The sequence below is a fragment of the Oryzias melastigma genome, linkage group LG3 (assembly GCF_002922805.2).
Source record: "Oryzias melastigma strain HK-1 linkage group LG3, ASM292280v2, whole genome shotgun sequence".
NCBI lineage: Eukaryota > Metazoa > Chordata > Actinopteri > Beloniformes > Adrianichthyidae > Oryzias > Oryzias melastigma.
In genome coordinates, this window is record NC_050514.1 from 16,445,601 (window position 1) to 16,468,637 (window position 23,037).

Below are 23,037 nucleotides of genomic sequence, written 5' to 3' on the forward strand. Positions count from 1 at the left end.
CCTCCTCCTCCTCCTCTTCCTCCCGTTTCCGTGGCGCCTCCTTCTCCTCTAAACAACGGAATTCACTACACGTTTGTGTAGCGGGAAAGTCAAAGTAAGACTTAGCTGCTTGTTTCCTTGTGCTTTTTTACCCATCAGGACAGCCTACAATATTCACCTGGCGGGGAATCTTGTCATCAGAATAAAACGTTTATCTGGAGTTTGCCTCTGGGATAATTGTGTGCAAATTGTTGTCTTTTTTCCTGTACAACTGACAAAATATTTATGCATTGTTGAGAGGAGAAAGGTCTCAGAAGATCAAGACTGTTTTGGAGCATTGTGTGTAATTAACAAAAAAGACACCTTCTGATTTAGCACCTCAACAGTTCTATAATCAGAACAGCTGCTTCCCTCTGTGCCAATTAGCTCCACATCTGTAGCATGAGAAAAAAAGATGCAATGAATTCATTACTTTTCTTGTTGTAATTAGACAAAGTATGGTTTTCTAATTTGATAATCTCCTTTAAAGATTAAAAAAATAATTTATTACCAAATGAAATCTTGGGTATTAAATATTCCTTTTTTTAGGAATAAATAACAACTAAATAATTGTGAGAGAGCGTGTTTTTATAATAGGTTTGTCATACTAAAGCATGTGTTGCATGTCACTAATAATTTAAAATATTGTTTTTCTATTCTAAAGGAATTAACTTAATATGCAGATTTTGTTTTTTCAATGTAATGTTTTTTCCATAACTTCTTACCATATCTATTTATCCTCATAGGCCTATTATAAATCATAAAAGATTATTTAAAACTTATCTGTTTTGCCTTCCTTTATTAATTTATTTAAACTGTCCCGTCCAGCATCTGAGCAAACGGATATTATAAGAGCTGAAGGCCTTTTGTGTTGGACAGATTTTTCTGTTCCAATAAAGGAGTTATGAATCTTCTATAACACGAGGTGTATATTTGTATAAACCCCTTTTGTGTTTGAGGCTAAACTTTATTTACATGAATTATGTTTGTATATTTTTTTCTTTATGCTGGACCTTTTTTGTTTCTTTGTAAATACCAGCAGAACACCAGAAATTTACTTTGTGCTCATCAACAAGGAACATTTTGTTTAGTTTGATTTAAAACTCACTTAAAGCTAAAGATTGGAGAAAGAAATACATTTTTATTTTAGGGGACTTTATTTATCCTGCAAGTTTATCAGTGAAAAATGCAGAAAATGCCTGCACTGCTTGTTGTCCTATAAACAGAGAAGATTTGAGGTTTACTGCTTTTATTATTGATAGAGTTTGTAAAAGGTATAGATCACACACCTTTTCTAAAAGTTTTATTTTGTTAGAGTTTTTTTTTGCTTGTTACTTTAGTGTTTGTGCCAAAAAAATAAAACATCTTTGAAAGACACTACTAGGTTGATTTTTTAACATATTCTAATGTATATAATTTTGCTTTATGGGGTTTCTCTTTCATATTTCTTACTTCTTCGTTGTTGTCTTCTCTATCATCTCTTTAGCTCAAGCTAGTTCTGGACTCTGAGGTGCAACTCCAACCTGATGGGAATCCACTGGATTACCTGAGCCCAGGGGATTCAGTTTACTGGGACATCTCTATATGCAGCAATAAATAAGTGGTAGTCGACATTTAATTTATGGCTAACAAAGAAATGAGGTGTTTCTAACTCCTGAAAGCGTTGTCTTCCTGGGAAAAAAGGAAGCAGTGGACGTGACTGCACTTAACTTTGGAAAATCTATGCTAAGATAATAAAGACTCTTATCAAAGTTTCTTCCCCCTCTGAAATGTTGGGCAGCATCATGTTTTCCTAAAACGACTCAACTGCTTTTTGTTAATGTGTCTTTTCAACTGGAATTATTGTTAATGTTAATTCTCTCCAGGTACAGAATGTTAAAACGAGAGTAACTAAATGCATCATGAAAATAATCTTTTTTTTTTCTTTACTTAGATCATATCAGTCGCCCAGATCTCCTGTTTATATACTGAACCTGTAGCACTGCCTGTATCGTTTAGGCTTGCCAAAATGAATTTTATTTTTGGGTACATCTGGATGAAATTACCCTTCATGATATTTTTGTGTAACTAGGGGAGGTTGGGAAAAAGGACATTTATAGATGTGAATATTAAAGATGTTGAAAACATGATTTGGTCACTAAGGATTATTGTGTTCTTAGCAACTTCAGTTTTTGGAGAGTAGATGCACAAGTCACACAAACAGCAGAATATGGACATTTAAGCATTAAATTATAAAATTTTTCTAGAAAAATTGATGAATATTAGTTTTTAGAAGTACTGTTTTTATTGAGAATAGGTGTTTTTTATTAGTTTGATCTTAGATTTTTAATAGTTTCCTGTAAGCACATGTACACTGTAGTTGGTCCACATGTACTAGGTTGAATATTGGGAGTTGACAGTTCCAAACAAAGTCTGGCTTTATCCATGCTAAAGATAAATAGGTTCGCATTAATCTGAGCCAACATTTAAGATCGCTTGAGTTCAAAATACCACCCAGTAAAGTAGACACAAGGAAGTAATCTCTTGACTAAATTTTTTGCTAAAAATCTATTGCTGAGCAGAAAGTCGTGACTATTTTTTTTTTTTTTTTTTTTTTTGATATGGCAACATGTTGTTTGAACCAACAATTCACAATTATATGTCAAAACATGCAAACATTGAATAAATGAGAGAACCCTAACCCATGAAACCCATGATGGGTGTAATAAACTTCACATCATGTTTACCAGAAGATATTCAAATTGTAAAAACTTTAAAAGTACTGTAATGGGGAAGACATTTTTAATACTAGAACATTGAAATTATTTTATAATATAGGATCATCTCAAAAAAAGGTGTGAGGCAAGATCTTTCACCATACTGCCTAACTACTGTATGCAGCCACAAGGGGACCTAAGTCTGGGTCTCCTAAAACACAGGGTTGTTTCAGGGGGGGGGGGCATACGACATAAAAGAAAAAAAAAAGTCTGTCTAACCACCTGTGTGAATCAGTGAAAGCTTAATGGAGCAAATCAGGGAGTTAGTGGCCCTCTAATTATAGTTTGTACCAAACAACTACAAGTTTTTCAAACAGAAGTTTTTTGTCTGCTTTTGATTCACCACAATAAAGAAAAACTCAAAAACACAGTTTTCATTTTCTGTATGCTTCATCACAAGAAAAATGCTACAAGAACATTGAACACAATTTTCATTTGAGTGAGCGTTTAAAGTATATTGTCACTTCATATTTTATTTTACTGTGCGAAAAACTTTATTTTTCATGTTTTTTGTTATAACTTTCAAAATAAATGCAGATTTTTTTCCTCAATTTGAGATTACAAAATAAAACGTGCCTGTTCTAAAGACAGCAGAAACAAAAACAACACTTTTTTGTGGGACATGAAGATGAGGTTGAGGACAATTTTCCATCTTTCTCTTTTAAAATGGTGTTATCTAAATAAAAAACAAAACATGTTGATTTTTGTATTTCATTCCAGCTCATACTTTTTCCTAATTACATCTATTCAAGTCATGTACAAAGCAAAAATACAAACTGAGCACTCTTCAGAGTTTCAACATTCTCTTTGAACTTTCCCAATGATTTCCTCGACCTAATAAAGTTTATTCTATTATTTGACAAGGGAACCAAACTCGTCGTCTCTCAAAAGAGGTGAACTTTCAATAAAAAAGAGAGTCTTCTTGAAATGTTTCTTAAGTTCAAAGCTTTCTCCATCTCAAAAGGGCATTTTTAATTCTGTGTATTTTTTCTTTTTCTTTTTTTTTTTTTTATACCTCGAAGGTGGATGCTAATAACTCTGGATTTTGAAGTACAGAATTCATATCTTTAAATCATGAACTTGGTCTCCGTTGCAATTGTAAAAGAAACCTCAGAGAAATACATGGATTGAACTGTGGGTTCAAAAAGAAAATAACACAAAGAGCATGCTCCTTGAAAGAAGAATCACATGTGCTGCTAATATCAAATAAAGCAGCGATATAAAATTATAAATATTCATCGTAGTGTATGTATCACCACTTTATGATCCGTCCTTGGGACCTTTTCGGGACGCTACCCTCTTCCTGGTGACATCTTTATCTTTAATTGGAGTGTAATAGATTTACTGCAGTGTGCTTAAAAAAACTCCTGTTTACTTTCCCCTGAAACCTTAAGCTTTCTGCTTCCATCTGAGATCTGGACCCCACAGATTCTTGCTTGTCCGAGCAGCTGGAAGAGCATCCCCTTCCTCCGTGATGCCTTCGTTTGCAATGAAATAAAATGTTTTCCCCTCCTCCCGCGAAAAAGAAAAAAAAAAAATCGCCCAAGAACTCCCACTGCGGATTGTGGCATTTCCATGTATTGACGTTTGGCTGGAGGTTCATATACATTTGTTATTCCATGCCCTGGACTTCAAAGAGAATGAAAGAGGGCCTATTATGCTAATAGGGTCCTGTTCTGTTAAACGCAATCAAGGCCTCCCGCATTAATCCTTTTACTAAATACTTACCGAATTCAAAAATGCTTTTCAGAGGAGGAGAGAGTGGGCCTCAGCGTTATGATGCTTGAGAGCAATTTTTGAACGTGTAAATACAAGTTGATAAGTAGCAGCACATGTAAATAAAAACCTTTGGAGCACCAGGATTTAAAAAAAAAGAAGCCAGACATCAGATTCTGTGGTGTAGATTACAGCTTTATGTTCTTGTTGTGTGCTAGTTTTGCTCAGGAGAGAACCTCTTGACCTCATTCTTAGATCTGGGTTCTTCTCAATACAGTCAAATGCATTCATCTGTGCCACTTGGACAATAAAGACGAGCAACCCTGCAGCATTTCCAAGTGGTACTTACTTTCATCACATAAATATTATTGCTGCTTTGGATGTTTGAGGATTACACCTCCATGGAAACTTGGTTGGCGTCTTCTTTTTGCACACTATGGGGATCTCACATTTTACTCCAATTGTACCACAAAGAAAACCACGCTTTGAACTTAAAAACATATTTTATGCTGTTTCATCATTTTCATATTCCACATACAGTACATTTTTTTCAATAAAAATGTAGTGTGGTAAATTATTTATTGCTTAGGAATCCCCAAATGTTCTTCTCATCGTCTTATGAAAGAATAGAATTAGGGTTTCAGTCAACCCATCTGCGTAAGTAAATGTCAAGTAGAAAAAAATGATCCTGATGTCCTTGGGTCTTTACCTCATTTAACCTTGAGCTCTCTTATTGGGTCCAGATGACCCCACCCTTACATTGACGCGTTATCCCTCCCATGACAAAGGTGGACAGGACTTGTGAGCTCCAGAAGAACCCACTCCAAACTTTAACAAGCACAAACAGCGAACTACATTAATAGCAATTTATTACATTTTGTGGCTTCAGTAAAAAGTTGGAGCATCAAGTTTTGTTAGGTAAGAGTAACGCAATTAAAATGGTAAATACTTATGTACTTTTCTTTAAGGCTTTACGGTCACATTCCCATTCACATACACACACTGCCGAACACTGGCACCAACCTAGAACCACCAGGATCAATGTACCAGGAGCAGTGTCTTACCTAAGAACACTTTGACACAAGGCGGGAACCTCTTGCACCTCTGCAGCACAGCCGCCTTACTCAGACGTTTATATATTTAACAATATATGTAGAGTTTCCCGGTTTTATACCACTGCTCAATATTTGTCTATATTGGTGCAAACACGTACATTTCCATGTGGCGCGGGCTGTGGGATGATGTCTGCGATAAGTAGAACATGCACGTTGCTGTGGGTCCTGTCTAAACTCTGATGAATTCCAGAGTCACGAGTGGTAAGAAGAGATTTGGGTCAACTAATGAGAACAGAGCATCTCACACAGCCGTGACAATTGGGAGAGGACATTTGCATGTATGCAAATGCTGCTGAAGATAATTGCATAATTTGGCATTATGCAGCTTTGTGAGGATTGTGTTTGTTTGTTTGTTTGTTTTGGTTTTTACTACTGTAACTTGGTGCTGGCTGATTATGTACTCAGTGATAACCCATCAGGTCAAAGTATATCTGTCCACATTATATACTTGTATCAGACTAAGGGAGGAAAAGTTAATCCTTCATATTAATAAATATGATGAGTAATTATTATTATGCACATTATCAACTGTTATGTGAATTTACTTAATTTAGTACTTTATGGTTAAAATTGAAGGTATGTACCTGCTCAGATTCTCAGAATGTTTTTCTTTGATTTTGAAAAATCAAGGACAGTAAAAACATCTGTAAAACAAATTCTGACATTATTTACTCTCCAGACAGTTATTTCTATTGAATTAACTTAAAATATACTTATAATGTGGCTGAAATCTGGCGTAAGTTAGTGATAACTTTCGCAAAACTACAAAAGTAAAGTTAAAACAAACGATGCAACTGTCAAAAAGACACAAAAAATGGTCTCAAAATTGTATCTTTTATGTTTGTGAATCCTCAGTCAGATCACCAATTATTGTTTTATCAGGCATGAGTCAGCAGGCCTTCAAAACCTGCCTTGACAACACAATAACCAAAAGACCCCCCACCCCACATAAACACACAAGCGACACCCCCGCAGTCTCACTCCCAGACTTAATGGTGTTCTCTAATTAACCACGCAGAACAGGAGAAGAACACATGTTAATTTAATGTAACAAAAATGTTGATTTTCATGCACTCTGCTTTTCAAATATTTATGAATTTGAAGATGCATCAAAGACTCACAGGGTATGCAAATGTGTCTGCCTTACCCCCCAACAAGTTGGACTGTCTTTTGCTCTTCACACAAGCTTTCATGCATCTGAACTCCAGATAGGAAGACATGTAAAACTAAAGGTAATGTTTGGTGACCTGTCTGACCCTGATTGACTCCTGCTTACTCCAGCCAGCTGTCATAAGACGTGAAGTAAACAGTAATTTAATTATGAGTCACCTCAATAAGTCATGTTTCTTCAGGTTTTTTATGAGTTAAAAGTTGTTATCATGAGTAACAGTTTAAGTTACTCTAAATAGGTATCATTTTCACATGCGCAACTTTTTTATCCACTCTACAGAATGGAGGTCGCATCCGAGTTCTTCCATCAGTGTCCAAAAGGTGGCGCATGAGGAGCGTCCAATGCGCTTTGGAGTCCGGGTGGTAAAAGAAAAACCCACTCTTTATAGTGTCTGCACTCAGGGCAGACATCACTTATGAATCATCATGTATGGATCAGGAAAAAAAAGGAAACACGAGTATATTATGGGATTATTTTCAACATAAGTGGCACCAGTTAGATTTCCAGGTTTCTTTAAAAATTGAGTGGCGCTTGTGTTGAAGTACACAAAAGTTGATAAACTTCTTTCTTTCTTTTTAAAAATGAGGCACTTTGAGAAAACTAGTTGAAGAAGGGGGAAGATGCGCGCTTTTACGCGCGCCAAAGTGAAGTTCGGCGCGCCGGGGCTGGCTTTTGGGTGTTCTCCTTCACCTGGAACAGAAAGTGGTGGAACACGAAGCGCACCTCAGTATGAGTCGTTGTGTTCCACTTCTCTTTCTCTCTCTCTGCCCATCTCCAGTTCTTTGTCACTCCCCCCTTCTTCTCTCCCTCTCGCTCTTTATCTTCTTCTCCTCCCTCCTTCAGCTTTATTGCACTCTGCCGTTAACAATCAGAATTTCCTCCTGCTGTTTCCTCTCTTTGTAAGTAACTTTTTTTCCCATTATTTCCTGTGTGTGTCTTTGCTTAGCTTTTAAAACATGAAGATGCAGATTTATCCATAATAACTTTTCATTTTATTTTTTGAGTCAGCTGCTTTTTTTTTTTATTCTACTGAATGATGCGGTTCTGGTGAAATGTCTTTAGTTTCATGCGGGCCTCCTCCTCCTCTTGCTTGTCGGATAACCTAAAACACATGTTCAGTCAGAACAGAGGATAAATGCTGCGGTGTCAAAGCGGATCTTGTGCGTAAAATGATGCAACCTGTGTGTTTTATACATTACTTATTTTTATATTGGACGATAAAAACTTTTTAACAAAAATATGTTTCAAAATGTGTAAATGTTTTCATTTATTTTACTCAAATAAACAGAATTTATAATAAAAGTCTATCTTAAAAATTTTATTAAAGAAATTGTACCTTCTTAAAATTGAGCCAAAAATGTATAATTATTTTTACGAAAATCCAGACGTTTTTTCTTTTTCTTTTTTTGTATTGGCAATGTTATGATTTTTTTTAATTCAATTTGATAAATTTCAAGCAATTAAAAATGGTCTTCTTTATATAATTTTATAATTTTATGATATCCTTGATGGTGTTATATGGATAAATTAAACAATTTTTGGAGACTACATGATTATAAAAGATTGCTGGAAAACTATAAAATGAAACTTTAAAAAAGTAATGTGTGACAGAAAAGGAGGAAGATGATTTTTATTCATGCAAATAATCACAGTTTTCCGTCTCTTGTCAGGTCTAAAGGGATCTGTCTAATCTGAACGTTTTGCTCACCTGCGCGCGTAAACTCATTAGCTGACCGCCTGTCCCCTCGTCAAAGAAACTGATTCCTACATGTTTTCAGTCAAGTTGGAGAGGTGCGCTCTGAGAATAATAATAATAAAAAAAAGAATTTAAAAATAAGAGGGAGAGTGAAGCTTCTCCTGGAGGAAAGGTCGCCCTTAACTTTGCAGTTCCTGCGTCGCTTGGTGCGTATTCGGCTTTTTACGCACTCAAAGCGGGCAGAAACAATTATCCAGCCGGTCTCCACTTTTATGTCACATCTCTCTGCCTCCCTCTCTTTCTCTCTCTCTCTCCTGCATCTTCTCTTGTCTGGGGGAGGAGGAGGGGGAGGAGGGGAGGAGGAGGAGGAGGAGGAGAGGGGAGTCCTGCCTCTTTGCCTTCCTCAGATCAATGCCCTGGCCACTCACTTTCTGATGTTGCACGACGGGAAATGCTTTGAATACTTGCGACATGGCTGCGCGCATTGATTGCCGAGATTGACAGCCGCTCCACTCCTATAGTCTCCTCTTATCTGAGAGAAGAACATATAGAGCAGACAGGCGAACAACAAAAGATACTTGTAGTTTTTGGACAACTGAACTTCACGGAGAGTCTACGGGATCCCCCTCATACATGGCCCCGAGTGAGCTGAGTCAAGTTTTCGCTCAACAGATAGCTCAGGGATTTTAGCTTTTTGTTTTTTTCCTTTCTTTCTGAGAAGTTTTAGTTAAGTTTTGAGTTGTTTGCGCACAGGTGGGGGGAGTGGACGGATTCTTCACGACTCACATCATCAAGGTAAAACGCACTTTTTTTGCTTCACTTTCCAGCGCGCAACGCTGTGCGCTCCTTCCCACCTTTCAGAGCTGATTCCTCCAAGTGGAAGCGTCCCGAGCGTCCTGCGCGCACAGAAAGGAATCTAAAAAGTACTCCAAGCGTCAAATCCGTGCACTTTTGCGACGAGTGTGAAACTTTACCCGCGACTGTGATGCGCCGCTTTCATCAAAACAAGCCGAGCACATGCAGGACGACAGAGGCGCGTTAGAGGCGCTGGGAGCGAGGGGCTCCCGGTTCACACACACACATTAAGCAGAAAAAAACAAAACAACAACTTATAACACTTTGCTATGATCAACATCCACATCCACTACAACCAAACTTCAACCCCAAACACATTTTCAAGTTTTTCCTTTTCTTCTTTTTTCCTCTGTTTTCCAGCAGCGCTTCGCCGCGTCAGCGCACGCGCTCTCAGCGCAGGGACTGCCGCGTTAAACCAAAAACATTTTCACTAACCACACACATTTGCAGCCTCTTATACAACCACTACACGATTAAAGTTTCTGATCGGTTCTGTCTTTACGTGTTTCATAACTTTATTTATTATTCCGCTGTCGGCAGTTTCACTTCTGTCCACAAAGCGGTACCATTCATTGACAACGGCGTGCCCCCCTCTGACAGGCTTTCTGCCCCTCTGAAGAGGGCACCTTTTTACACTTTTGCGTCTGTGCCGCGCGTTTTAACTATTTCTATCACAAACTGAAATTTGTTTTTACTTTTATTTTATTTTTTGCTTTTTTAAGTCAAACCCAAAGTTTCATCCAGGCGCGCATGCAGCTTGGGAATTTGCTCTTCCTCAACTTTCACGGGGTCGAGGGAATTGACCTCTTAAGAATGCGTAAGCCATAAATTAAATTCAACAATCGCAGGACTTGTCCATTTAGAGTAGATGGACTCGAACTTCTTTTCCCCATTTAAGCCGAATAACTTGCAGCCCGTGCGCTCCTGGACTGAAGTTCTCCCTTCTAAAGCGTGTGTTTCATAATTATTTTAATCTAAAATAATCCGGACACATATACCGTGATCTTCTTTTTCAGCAACATGAATTAAAATAATGCTCAGATATACCCCACATTTATTTATAGATCAATAAAATAAGTGATTTTTAAAAAAATATTTTAAATAGAAAATAAAAACATTTGAACTTTTATTTTTTCACAAGGAAGTTGACCTAATTGTAGACTGTTTTTTTATTTAAGACTTAATATTTTTAAGATTTTTACATAAGAAAAAAAATACAAAAATGTGGGGAGTGTTAAGCGCAGAGACACTTAATTTTAAGATGAATTAGTAACACAAGTGAGCTTCAATAACCTTTTGTGTCATTACAGGTAAAATTCAATTAATGAAAAAAAAAATCTGACTGATTATCAGGAAGAGCAGTTTCCCCCTCTTTTCCATTTTTCAGAACTTTTTTCTCACACTTATGACGCGTAAAAATGTCTGTTCTCCGTGCGTAAAAGTCAGCTCCTGAAAGTTGTGGTCCTCCTGCCTCCTGCAGGGCAGTCCGTCATGAGCGGCCACTGTTAACGCCGCTCTCCCCATAAGGTTAGACGGTCCCGACGACCAAATGCGAGTCTAAATGGCACATTTATAATTAGACTGCTCATTCAGCACATTGTCCTGATTGCTATACAGGGACACCCGTCTCTCCCTGCCTCCCTCAGCCTGTGCTGCCCAGCGTGTGGCTCCCCCAAAAAGAGTGAAGGGAGGGAAGGGGCAGCAGCGGTAGAAGTGATCAGCCTCTTCGAGCAAACTGAACCTGGCAGTTGCTGAAAATGTAGAATTGAGCTTCTGCACTATAAAAGCTTGGATACTCTATTTGTGAACGTGTGAAAGATCAGATCAGGCATTTTTGTATAATTCTGACTTTTATTTTAAAAAAGAACAAAATAATAATATGAACAAAACTGCAGAAAAAAAATCAAATTTACCTCATGTCTTGCTGCATAACCAGGTATGTTTTCTTTACTGTATTTCAGTATTTTTTTTAGATAAATCATTCTTTTATTTTTATTTTGCAAAGCATTTTTCAGCAAGACTTCTATGGAAAAAAAAGTCACGCTGATGCATTCAAAGATATTTAGGACTGAGCATTCTGGCTGAAAGCCCCCTGGCTCTCTTGTCTAAACACATCCTGCACTCTGTTCAAGTCCAATGTGTCACAAATCAGATGACCAACTGTGCTGCTGACCCTCACCTTGCTGCTGCCACACAAAACCTCTGCCACCAGCTTCTTTTTTTTTTTTTTGAGAGGAAAAAAAAGGGATTCCAATTAGTTGATCTTTAAATTTGTTAGGCGAAACACCTCAATGTGAAATTTGCTTTCTGTCAGATCTGTGCTCGCCGTTTAAAGCTTTCCAGAAATTAAAAGGGATATAAAGAAAATAGCACGAAAAAGAGGGGAAAAAATCCCTCACATTTTCCTCAGGATCATCAGTGTTTGATTCTTTTTTAGAGTAAATGCCTGCTCTCTCAGTTTGACGTGCGGTGACTCCAGTTGTGAACCCACTGCTCAGGAACAATCATGTATTTATTATAAGCCATGCCGCGATGAAAGTGCAGGCGTGTGGAGGTTTTTTGCATGGCCTTGCTCTTCCGCTGACAGTTTCACAAAAACTGAATTCCCCAGCGAAGCTAAATTTGTAATTAAAACACAATTTTGATCTTAATAGGGTTGTTTTGCTCACAAAAAAGGAATAAAAGATCATTTTTTTAATTGATCTTTTGCATTAGTGATGGGCTGTCGCATGCAGTAAAGACGGTGATACAAAGTGAACGGTTCTAAAATAAAATTTCACTAGTTTTAATTAGGTTACACTCAACAGTTTTTTTTATTTATTTTTTTTTATTTTCGGTTTTGATATTTCAGGATGGAAAATAGAAATCGGTAGAATATGTGGAGCTCTCTCGTGTGAAACGGAATGCTTCTGCTTTTTGGTGTGTGCTCTAACGTGAGACTTTTCACCTCTTAGATGTTTTGCAGGAACGTCTCTGTTCTTGACAGGGACGGAAACAATCCAAAACTTTGAAATATTAATGACAATAAAAAAATAAAAATAAAAAGGACAGCCTGCCTCATTCAAATGAATGAAGACAGTCAATATTACCCAAACTGTGGAGAGTAGTCAGATTTCTGCTTCTCAGCTTCGCGGTCCAGCAGGGGATGTGGGGAGGCAGAGCCTGAGCGGCGTATAAAGGAGGGGAGCAGCTGAGGGGTGCACGATTACCAGTCCCCCCTCTCTTTGTGCTGGTTGTGACCGGGACCTGGTGATAAACAAGATGAGAAGAGGTAAACAACAGCAGGCCCGGCAAAGGTAGAGAGCAGCAGAAGGTTGGCGGACTGCAGGAGATAATAAATGTGGCAGCACATGTTGTGACATCTGTCTTTCTAAGTGCTATCTAATTTGCAGCGCAGTATTTCAACAATGATCAAAATTATTAGTGGATGTCATGTCATATTTGTGTCTGAGCGTGCCGGTGGGTGTGTGGTGGATTTCTAGAAGTTTTTGACAACTTACTAACACGTCATTAATGAGCGTCACTACATGGAACTGAGCTTTCTTCTCTGACGTGGGGGAGATAAATGAAGGGTCAGCTGTGACAGGGAAGACACACAAAGAGGAGACACCGCAGAGCAAGTCAGAATTTCGCTCAGCTTCTGCTGCTCATTTACCACAAACGACTCTATTTCTTTGCCATTCTGTGTTTAATTTCCCTCATTTGGACGCATATTCTTTAAATCTGAATAATTGACCTTGATTACATGTTGCGGTATTTACTTTTTTCTCGTATGATTTTCACACATGATCAGATATTGTGTGAACTTAATACCGACAAGGGGGCACGGAGTTTTGAAAAAAAACATGTTTTTATTAGATTTTCATGCCCTCTGGCTGCAGCGAGTGAAAAGAACTGCTATCACTAAAGGATTATAGATTTAAAAAGCGAAATATATGTATCATCACAGGATTTCCATAATTGCACAAGTAACCTAAGTGGCCCATTTTGATCTGTATCATTCACCCTCTCACTGAATCTGTTTTTCTGAAAATAATTGGACATTTTCTTTCAGTCCATAGCATAGTTGTGCATAATTAACACTGACTTCAAAAATGCAACAGTCTCGGCTATGGTAAGTAGCCTCTAGTTTTTTTTTTTTTTTTTTTTTAATCACATATTAGTATGTAGAATTAATTGGGTGGGATTTGGTGGCCGCATGTCGCTGACACAGGTCTGGAACTGTAATCAGGTGGAGGAATTAGTGGGGCTCATTGTTTTTATGAATCAGATGAAGATTTGTACAGTGGCTGTGTGAAGACGGTTGCCTCCATTTCCATATCAAAGAGACACACAGTGTAGCCGGGCAGTAATTAAAATGTGTTGGATTTTGGAGTCCTTGCACACACATGCACGTGCACACACGCACACTCTCCGTCTCTCATGCACATGCGAGGAATATCGACTCAGGCTGAGGACTGTCTGCTCATGTAGAAAGAGTGCAGCAAAATGTAACTTCTGCAGAAATGTAGACACTAAACTTAAAATAATTGGTTCAAAAAAGAAAACGCACACATTTTGTTTACTATAGTTTGATTCATCCATTAATTATTTTTAATATTTGATTTAGCACCAATTCTCATTAACATCAGTCACATTAAGTTTTCCTTTAATGTTAGTCCCAGAGAAAAAAAAACAGCTTATTTGTCCAGGCGTGTTTAATCTTTTCACAGACATACAAATGGACTGTAAAAGTGTGTAGGTGTGACTGACCTTGCTTGTAGAATGCCAGGACATTTTAAAGAAAAGAGGGAGAGAGAGAGAGGGGCTGGGTGGTGTGCTGTGATCTTTTGCCCCGACTGATTTCTGTCCTGCTAGAATTGGAGACGCTCTGAAGACTGGAGATTGTGTCTTGCGAGTGAACAAGGGAAAAGAGATTAGTGTAATGTGGGCTTTTGCGCTGCTCACACACAAAAGCCGCACAACCTTTACTTGTGATCCCCCTCATTGTGTTTGGATCAGGCCATCCCATGGGCGAGCCAGAGCCTTGGAGGAAGAATTAAAGAATCCCTTGGACATATAACTTGAGCCAACATGGGCAGCCGTGACACTCAGAAATGTGAAGGAATTCCATTGAAACTTCTTTTTTTTTTTTTTTTTTACGTGGAAGCAAGCGCACACCCGGCACACGCATCATAGCACGTTTGTATGTCAGATTTTTCATGAACAATCCAGATTTGATGGAATTGCCAGGTTTTTTTTTTGGCAAATCCCAGCCTTTGAGAGACTGCGATCACAGACGCCTCATGTGAGCCACGCCGTGATGAAAGTGCCGCCGTGTGGAGGTTTAGTATGGCCTTGCTCTTCTGCAGAGGCTTGTTTCACACAAACAGTATTCCCCCAGCAAAGCTGAATTTGTTATTACACCCAATTTCAATCTTAATAAGTTTGTTTCGCTCACAGAAAATGAATAAAAGAAAAGTTGTTATTGATCCTCTTTTATAAATCATCAGATACGTACCTCGCAGTCCTTAAAATCAGTAGGTGTTTTGGCTTTTTATGGCTGGTTTATGTAGTTTGTTGAAGCCGGACGGCTATTATTTATTTGATGATGGTTAACTGCCAGCTTGACATCTGGCAGCTCGATCTCACACAACATGTAAAATTAGCATCATAGTTGTTACCTGATAATGGCAATCTGGCTTCATAAGTGAATAGTTTAGCTTCAGGAGTGAGTGAGCACACTTTTGGCTCTGTGCATTTGTTTATTTTAGCAACTTTGAATTTGCTTTCATGAGCTCAAAGCACTTTCTTTTTAAAAGATAATAAAGCATTGGGCCTGGTTTAAAACGGATGTTCTGTTGTAGATGTTTTACTGACACTTGGAATAAAGAAATAGCTTTTAATTAACACTTCATATATGCAAAGAAGATATACGGAAAGTTCCTAACTCGACTGAAGAGCTGTTTCATTTGAGCCATGCTTTGTGTTTTAGCTCATTTGTCTTTCTAAACTAGCACCACTCACCTTCTAGTATCATAGAGCTGCTATAATGACACCTAATGTGTCATACATGGAAAATAAAATAACATGTTAAACCTAGATATTAATTTTTCACTTTTTTTATTCTGTGGAAAATTCTAATAATACCATTAATAATAAATCAGTGAGAAATAAGAGAAGTGCAGGATAAGGCTTTTAATGATGAGTTCTCATAAATGTAACTGCAGTTTCTCTTCTGGTTTTGGTCTTTTGTTACTTTTTTGTGTCTTTATTTGGGTGTTTGTGAGGCTTTGCTCTTAATGTACATTAAGAGAAAATGGCTTCAACCACAAACCCAAAACCTCAAGACTCCTTCTCTTTTTTTGTTTTCTTTTAGATGCAGACGTTCACTAAAGTCAGGTGGTGTTAAGGAAGTTTTGTTAAAAAAAAAAAAAAAAAGTATTAGCTGAGGTTTCAGTACTGTTAGCCAACAAATGAAAGTAAGCAAAAAACAAAACTTGGTTTGAAATCATTTTCTTAAATTCAAAGTCCAGAATTTTTTTTTGTTTTACAGAGAAAAAAATATAAAAATATGATAATTTTCTTTTCTTTTTGCTGATTGTTGTTCAAAATCTGCATCATGACACAAGCTTCACACTTTAAACTGATGCATACTTATAGATCTGATCTTATGTGAATTAATAATAACTCATAGACTTTACTGATGAATGCTGGGAAAACATCTTGCGTTGCTCTTTAGGAGCCTTCGGACATGGAAGTACTTTTTTTTTTTTTAAGTAAAGAAGGCTATGGTTTCTAAACCCAAACAAAATGTGTTTTAAAAAGCGAAAAAGCTGCCTAAAATGAAAGAGAAAGTCTGTGGTTTGGGCTTATGTTGTAAATCTCCCATGAGTCTCATTGACAATCTGAGGGGACAGCCACTTTGGGACATGCCAAACGCAATTTACACACATGTGGTGACACTGCCAGGGGTTATGGATGTAGAACATCTGGAAGAAAGTTTGCCTCAAAGGTTGTGACTGACAGGCTGGTGAAGACACAAGGATGTGGGAGGGGTTCCTCATCGGAGGAAAGAAAATCCTTTATTTTTCAAACTAGTCTGGATTTATTAAATATGTTGTTGGATTAAGTACTGATTTACTCAAGAACAACTTAAAGAACTGATATAAAGTGTTTGTGAAAGCGTTAGAAATCAATTTTCAAGGTTTTCAATCCTGTCTAATAGTTTATTTTAATTCTAAAATATTCTTTTTCACTTGCTGCATGTTGATGATAAAATTTTACATTTTGGAAAATACATGTTTGGTTCAAAAACAGGTGAGTTAGTTAAAGCATGCAACATTTCTTTCCAGTGATGTCTCAGAATGTTTTTTTTTCCTCTTTTAAAAAGCCGATGTGCATCAGTGGCAGCTGGAGCCTCTTAAATGTCCTAAAGTGGAGTCTTAGGCACTATTTTAATGTGGATTTTGGTGATGGTTGGATTGTGCACATTTCTTGACAATTTCTCACAATTTTAAGTGCCAAAATGACAAAAAATGTCAAAATTGAAACTTTAATGATGAAAGAGTGTTTAGTTTGATTTTTCTTTGTGAATATGTTCCGATGAGGTTCAGATAGATGATGAGGCACATGACTTTAAAAACGAGAACAGAATTTGCATCCTTTGCTTGGACTGAAGATGACTCATCAAAAATGCTAACAATGTGTTTCAGTTGTTTGGTTTTAGACAAACTAATAAAATTCACAAAAAACAGATTTGAATTCATGGTTAAAATTCCACTGAGCAGTCCGGTAAGGTACGGTATGTTTGAGTTTGATCCGGTATTTTTAGCATTTTACAATGGAAATGTCTGACCCGTGCCCCTTGAGGGGCCCCATCCATTGTTGGTCCATAGAAAAATAGAACGGGACACTTGGGGCGGAGTCGCTGTAGCCACCTGTTTATTAGCAGAAAGTGATGACGACATTAGAAATCACCAGTATAGCGCTAAGCGAGTGACTCCGTTTCCTCTTTATGGTGGTATTCTTCTTAGCTGCCCCCAATCTTCTTTCAACATTAAATTCTTGTTATACACGATGTACAAAAATGAAAGCAAAGAAAAAAAAGAGCTGCTGGATGACCTCCATTGTTGTTGCTTTTCTAGTCGTCGCACCACAATGACGCAATGACACGCTAGCGGTCTACACCACACATGCGCCGTGAAAACAAACCGCTCAGAGGCTTAACTGAGTGGAAACGCTCGCTGTTCCGTCCTGAACTGCTCCTCCTGTATCGGATTGCTCAGTGGAAATGAGGCTTAACTTGGAGTTCAGAAATATCGAACAGTGTGTGATTTTAGCCTTATTGCACAGCATTACTGTGTTTTCATTTAAGCGACAGAAGAAGGGGTTTGTGTGAGCACTCGTGGGGAGGTACAATGTTTCTTCTCATCCTTAGCAGAGCTGAATTTATTGGTCACCATCTGGAGGGTGGAGCAGCATGGGTTATAGCCAGGCCAAAGAAAGGCTTCTAATTAACCAGCCATCATTTTCAAGTTGTGGTCAGTGATGATTGTCCCCAACACTGGTCTACAACATGAACGTGGAATCACTGAAGCTTTCCATGAAGCTGGGCAGAATTAAAATAGAAGAAGCTGGAGAAAAAGTGCAGCTGAGAACCGTTTTTCCTCTCCTGGCAGAACAAAAAGCACAAGGCCGTGTGCCATATCCACTCAGGTTTAAACAATTATCCAACATCAGAGAAACCAGCAGTGCTGGGACGACCGTCGTGCTTTGCCTGCTGTACTTCAGACCTGGGCTTAAGACACGGCCAAGTGTCACATGTAAGCAGAGCTTTCGATAATTTCAATTAGCGTAAGAGGGTGTTCCTGCAGTATCTTTAAGGCTGCTGCTGGAGGAGCTTTCTTTGAGGTTGACAGCCTCTTAATATAGTATTTTATGGTTTGATGTGTGAGTGACACAGAGGCGCTCCAAGAGGATGGCAAAATGGTTTATTAGGACCTAATTAGAGCTCTGTGATTAAAGGGGAAGTGACTGTGATTATGAGACCTGCAGATGATGTGGAAACATGGATGAATATTCAGGGAAGAAAGCCACAGTAGTCCGTGAGTGTTTTGTGTGTGTCTTTGGAGAATATTTGAGTGCCCATGCTGCCTTGGATCAGCCGTGTTATGATATCATCTTAACTACTGATCTCAGCAGAAGCTTTATAGCTTAACAGGCACAACTGCATCTGACTGGGAAAATACTCAAATGCCATAAACTTGCATTCTAAATATTCTTGAAAAAACAATGAAAGGTCTTTTTTTTTTATGGTTTTAGCACGGCTTATAAGAGTGGACTTTTACAGACAATTTAACATGAATCCAGGAGGAATGTTCTGCACGGCTTGGAAGATTACAGGGCTCACAAGGAATCACACATTCTTCAGAGTACTGTGCTTAATCACACAGATAAATTGTATTAATATTATTATTATTAACAGTTTCCATCAACAAAAATGTTAGCATTGAATTTTCTTTTTTTTTCTCCCTCAGACCCACAACTTTTCCAGATCTTTGATAGCTTCAGCCATTCGAAATCATGTATGCGAGTGTTCAGAGGGCAGCAGATTGTCAGCGGGGCCTTACGATTTTACAATTTCACAACTGACTTCCTCCTTAAAATGACACTGGCTTACCTGCCTATTACTCCCTTTGATTTCCACAGTCCATGCTTCTGTGCTCTGAGAGGTATTCATAATAAGCTTAAACTCCACTGGCTTCATTGCCAAAGGCTGCTTATCTCTGGACCATTCAAGAAAAAGAGGGGTAATATTTTTTCCAATTTCAACATTTTACTGTTAGACCACACTCTTCCCAAAACCACATTTTGGGGGCTGTTGTGGAGACCATGCATGGAAACACATGGACATACATGCACACATTACACACTGGTGCACATGCAGCCCGCACAGATGCACAGAACATTCTGTGCTCCATTCTTTCGGATTGTTATTGTATCTTTTTGATTATTGAAATCGTACCAATGGGTTTTTAATGGATGGAAGTGGCATAATTCAGCAAATCTATGTCTGTTATTATATTTTATTAAGTATGCACATTAGTTCACATTTCTAAAGAACATGCAAAGCAGTCGGCAGGAGTATTTGGCTCAATTCAACTGAAGTCTAGAATGTTAAAAAATGGAAAAAAAAAAGTTTTGACAGTCCTCAAGCCTTTCAAGACTTAGCTTGCAATTTTAACTTTTTTTTCTGTTCACTGCTGTTTTAAGAATGCTAAGCCTCTACATGCATTATAAGGTCATTTTAAATGTAGATAGGCCTCAGTTTTTCTTGATTTCACTTGGAACATACATTTAAACCCCTGCAGTCACATACATTCTTATTAATTTCATGAGGATATCTCTTTAAAAGAATCGATTATTTAATTATTTTTCTATTTCAGGAGCTCTGTAAAGACTCCTGGAGTTTTGGGGCCCAAAACTAAAAACAGTGCACAGATGCAAAAATATATATATGAATAAAAACAAAAGGTTTATGACATCGGAATTAAAATACACCATATGTTTGTGAATTTGTCTTTTTAACTGCCTCTTATTCTGTAACTTTGAGTTTCAGAGCTCTTTGCCTGCAGTTTTCTCAGTTTTACCATTGCCTGTGCCATGGTGTAATAAGCTCACGGGGCATGATGGGAAAATAATAACCACTTGACAATGTTTTTCTTGCCCCCTCCCTCAACGAAATCTGAAACACATCCAGAAATGTGGAATATATGGCACTTCTGATGATGTCACTTGTTATTGCTGGATATCCACGCCAGTAAATTTCGAGGCATTTTCCACAATCTGCTGCGGAGTGCGTTTATGTCACAAAGGGCACATTGTAACTTTTTGGGTCTAGAGCGCTCCCTCATTCTCTTGTTCTGAGACCTGCTTGGCCACCTTCTGTGCTTTCAGTCCAGACTGCTGCTCCACGTTAAATTCATTTCCCTTTATTGTGCTGCAATCAATAAACAATGGACCAATAGGGGAGGTTGCATAATGGGAAAAATCATGCATTGGAAGCATGAAGACTCTAAAAGTTTTTGTAAAAACTAGTTTCTCCCTCTAACTTAATTATGTGCATAATTAATGCAGGTTATCACTATAAAATAAAGTTTGGATTGTGTAGCAATATTTTAAAGTGACAGTGTTTGTTTTAAAAGAAAGGACTTTAACGTTAACCTTCTACAAAGCTGTATAAACCTGAAAAGCTTCCTGGTTTTCTCTAATTTAATTTGCAACTAGCAGGAACCCTGTACCTTGTTTGAATCGTTGTATTTATTGCCTGGCTGTGGAGGTAATTTGACCTTTTATTTCAAAGACCCTTTTTAATCCAGGAAAGGAGTGTTAAACTCAATTAGACCAGTGATCAGTGGCTCCAACACTACATTTGTTTCCTATGAGGAGCTAAGCTAAGTAGAGCTTTGCTCTCAGCGACTTGTCTCTGACATCTGCCCCCTTCCAGCATTACATAGAGGAGGGGGGGCAGAGGTAAATTTGGAGGGGAATGAAATGGGCTGGTGAGGAGAAACAAGTACAATAGAGAAAAAAGAAAACATGAAAAAAAACAAATGTGTGCGATTAACAATTTAAAAAAAAAAAATCAAATTTGAACAGATTCTCCTCCTATTTTTCCTAATTTAATTAAAGTCCGAAGAATAAATTCAGCAGATATAAAAAAAATCTGTGGCTTTGTCACTGTTAAGCACAATCTTGCTATTAATTTAAAGTAGAGGCAAACATCACTTTTAGGTTATGCTCTTCTAGATCCACTTAGACAAAAAAGGGGGCGTACCATAAATTGGGGGCTTGTCCGGGATTTCTTTCTCTCTTTTTTTATGTTATGCTCTGCATCCTAGGACATAAGGTGCATAACAGTCAGCATCACATTTACACTCTCCATGTGTGCTCCTTTTGTTTGTAACTTCTTCTGGTTAGTTAAGGAACAAAAGAATGCATATTAATAGTCACCAACAAAGCAAATCCAGCTTCAGTTTGAAAGCTTTTCATTACTGAGCTGTATTAAAACACTTGTACATCAAGCTGTCAATGCCTTTTTAGTCTCAATAATGCAGCTCATGAAGGATTTTACTGGGATTTCCTACATGTCAATACTCCAGCTTGTCTGCCCTCCCTGCCAGCTACAACATTGTTTTCAAATACGCCTGGCGCATCCCTGCTTTCCCTCAAAACGAGGGAAGCGCTAAATAATTTGTGGACTCCAATGCCTTGTTGTAACCTGTTCATTTATGGATCAGTTGTTTCCTTTCTGGTTTAATTCACCATGTGATTGATTTTCAGTGCAGTACCGGTGGAAAATATCCACGCTGAACCGTGCCTGAATCGAGGCATCATTTGAATACAGATGCTTATGGCTTCGGCCTTGTCAGAGCCTGGAGACAATTGCAAGTTGATTATGTTGTTTCTGACAGAAGTTGCAAGTCGTTTGTACAAGCCATATTTGCATTTAAATGCTTATTGTAGACATCTAAACAGCATAAAGACTGATTGTAAATGCCAGCTGCTGCCGTACTCTGGAGTAAAGAGAAAAAAAGTATTTCAATAAGGAAAAGTGGGAGGGAAATGAGGAAATGATTTTCCAACAGTGGAGCTGGAATCAGTAAGACGAAAACGGTGATGTGCTTGTGTGTTTTCTACTGAATGTTTGCATAATCACAAATAAACCTATATTTGAAATCTATTTAAGGTTATATTGGTGGAAAACTGTTCATGTCGTCCTAGTGTTCATTCAATGCTGCAGGTTTTTGGATTTTCCACCTGTAACAAAGGTGAATTCTCCGATTTTAGAATGGCTTTGCTTCATGTAAAGCATCCTTTGATCACCTTGTGTTTGCAGGAACTTGTCACTCTGTCCTCATGAGTGGATGTTTGCGTGCATGCAGGTTTCGCACCGAATGTAAGTGCGTCTATATATGTGTGTGTGTTTGCTCGGTACCCTAAGCAGAGTGACGCCCCTGCTGATTCTGCTCCTCCAGCTCTTTGTCCTGCAGCACTCAGTGTGTCTGCCTCCTCAGGAGACTGGCAGGCTTCTCTAGTGTGGCTCCACAAAGGCCCAGCCTCCTTTGAGGTGTTAAAAACTTCCATTTATGCATCTCCCTGGACAAAAAAACCCTGAGCCCATTTGAGTCCAGTAGCAACACAGGCAGACATTGTGGCCACGCTTCTCTAGCACTCATTTCACAGATTCTAAAACCAGTATGTGGTGAACAGGATTTGAGGGGCTAAAGTGCCCCTCGAGGGCCAGGCGATAAGAGGGGAGAAACGCCACCACGCAGTAAACTAGAAGATGGGTCCGGGAAAATAAACACATTACCTGGGAGAGAAGGGAGAGACTTGTTTTCATACCCCTGCCCCCCAACAAGCACACAAAGACCCACACTGGATAAAAAAAAAAGGAAAAAAAAGAGACTGGCAAAAGGAAAAGAAAATATGGGAGAATATCTTGGAAGTTAAGGAGTTTTCCAGCATGCTAAAATGCATTTTGTCCTCTGTCTTTAGTCTTGCAGGGAAGAATTTGTGATATAAAAAATTGAACTGATAGGTCGCCTGTTAGGAGAGCTGAAATCCGTCCAGTGTGGCAGAGAGCATTCTGCTCTTTTCTGTCCCTTCACCCTGCCTCAACCTAGTTGCTCAGTAAATAGACTTTTATTCATGTTATATGATGCA

At 38.3% G+C, this 23,037-nt stretch overlaps 2 protein-coding genes across 3 annotated transcripts in view; both read left to right on the plus strand.

The window, feature by feature from the left end:
- The window catches only part of plekha7b (pleckstrin homology domain containing, family A member 7b), a 71,097-nt gene extending 68,115 nt beyond the window's left edge, over window positions 1-2,982 (plus strand). The window contains exon 28 of the mRNA XM_024294776.2: window positions 1,505-2,982. Within this exon, the coding sequence (XP_024150544.1) occupies window positions 1,505-1,527 (23 nt within the window). The 3' untranslated portion in view covers window positions 1,528-2,982. The remainder of the gene's footprint in view (window positions 1-1,504) is intronic.
- A 4,826-nt stretch (window positions 2,983-7,808) lies between these two features.
- The window catches only part of sox6 (SRY-box transcription factor 6), a 123,125-nt gene continuing 107,896 nt past the window's right edge, over window positions 7,809-23,037 (plus strand). For both annotated transcript variants that reach the window (XM_024295627.2, XM_024295628.2), the window contains exon 1: window positions 7,809-9,267. The gene's annotated coding sequence lies outside the window, so the exon portion shown is untranslated. The remainder of the gene's footprint in view (window positions 9,268-23,037) is intronic.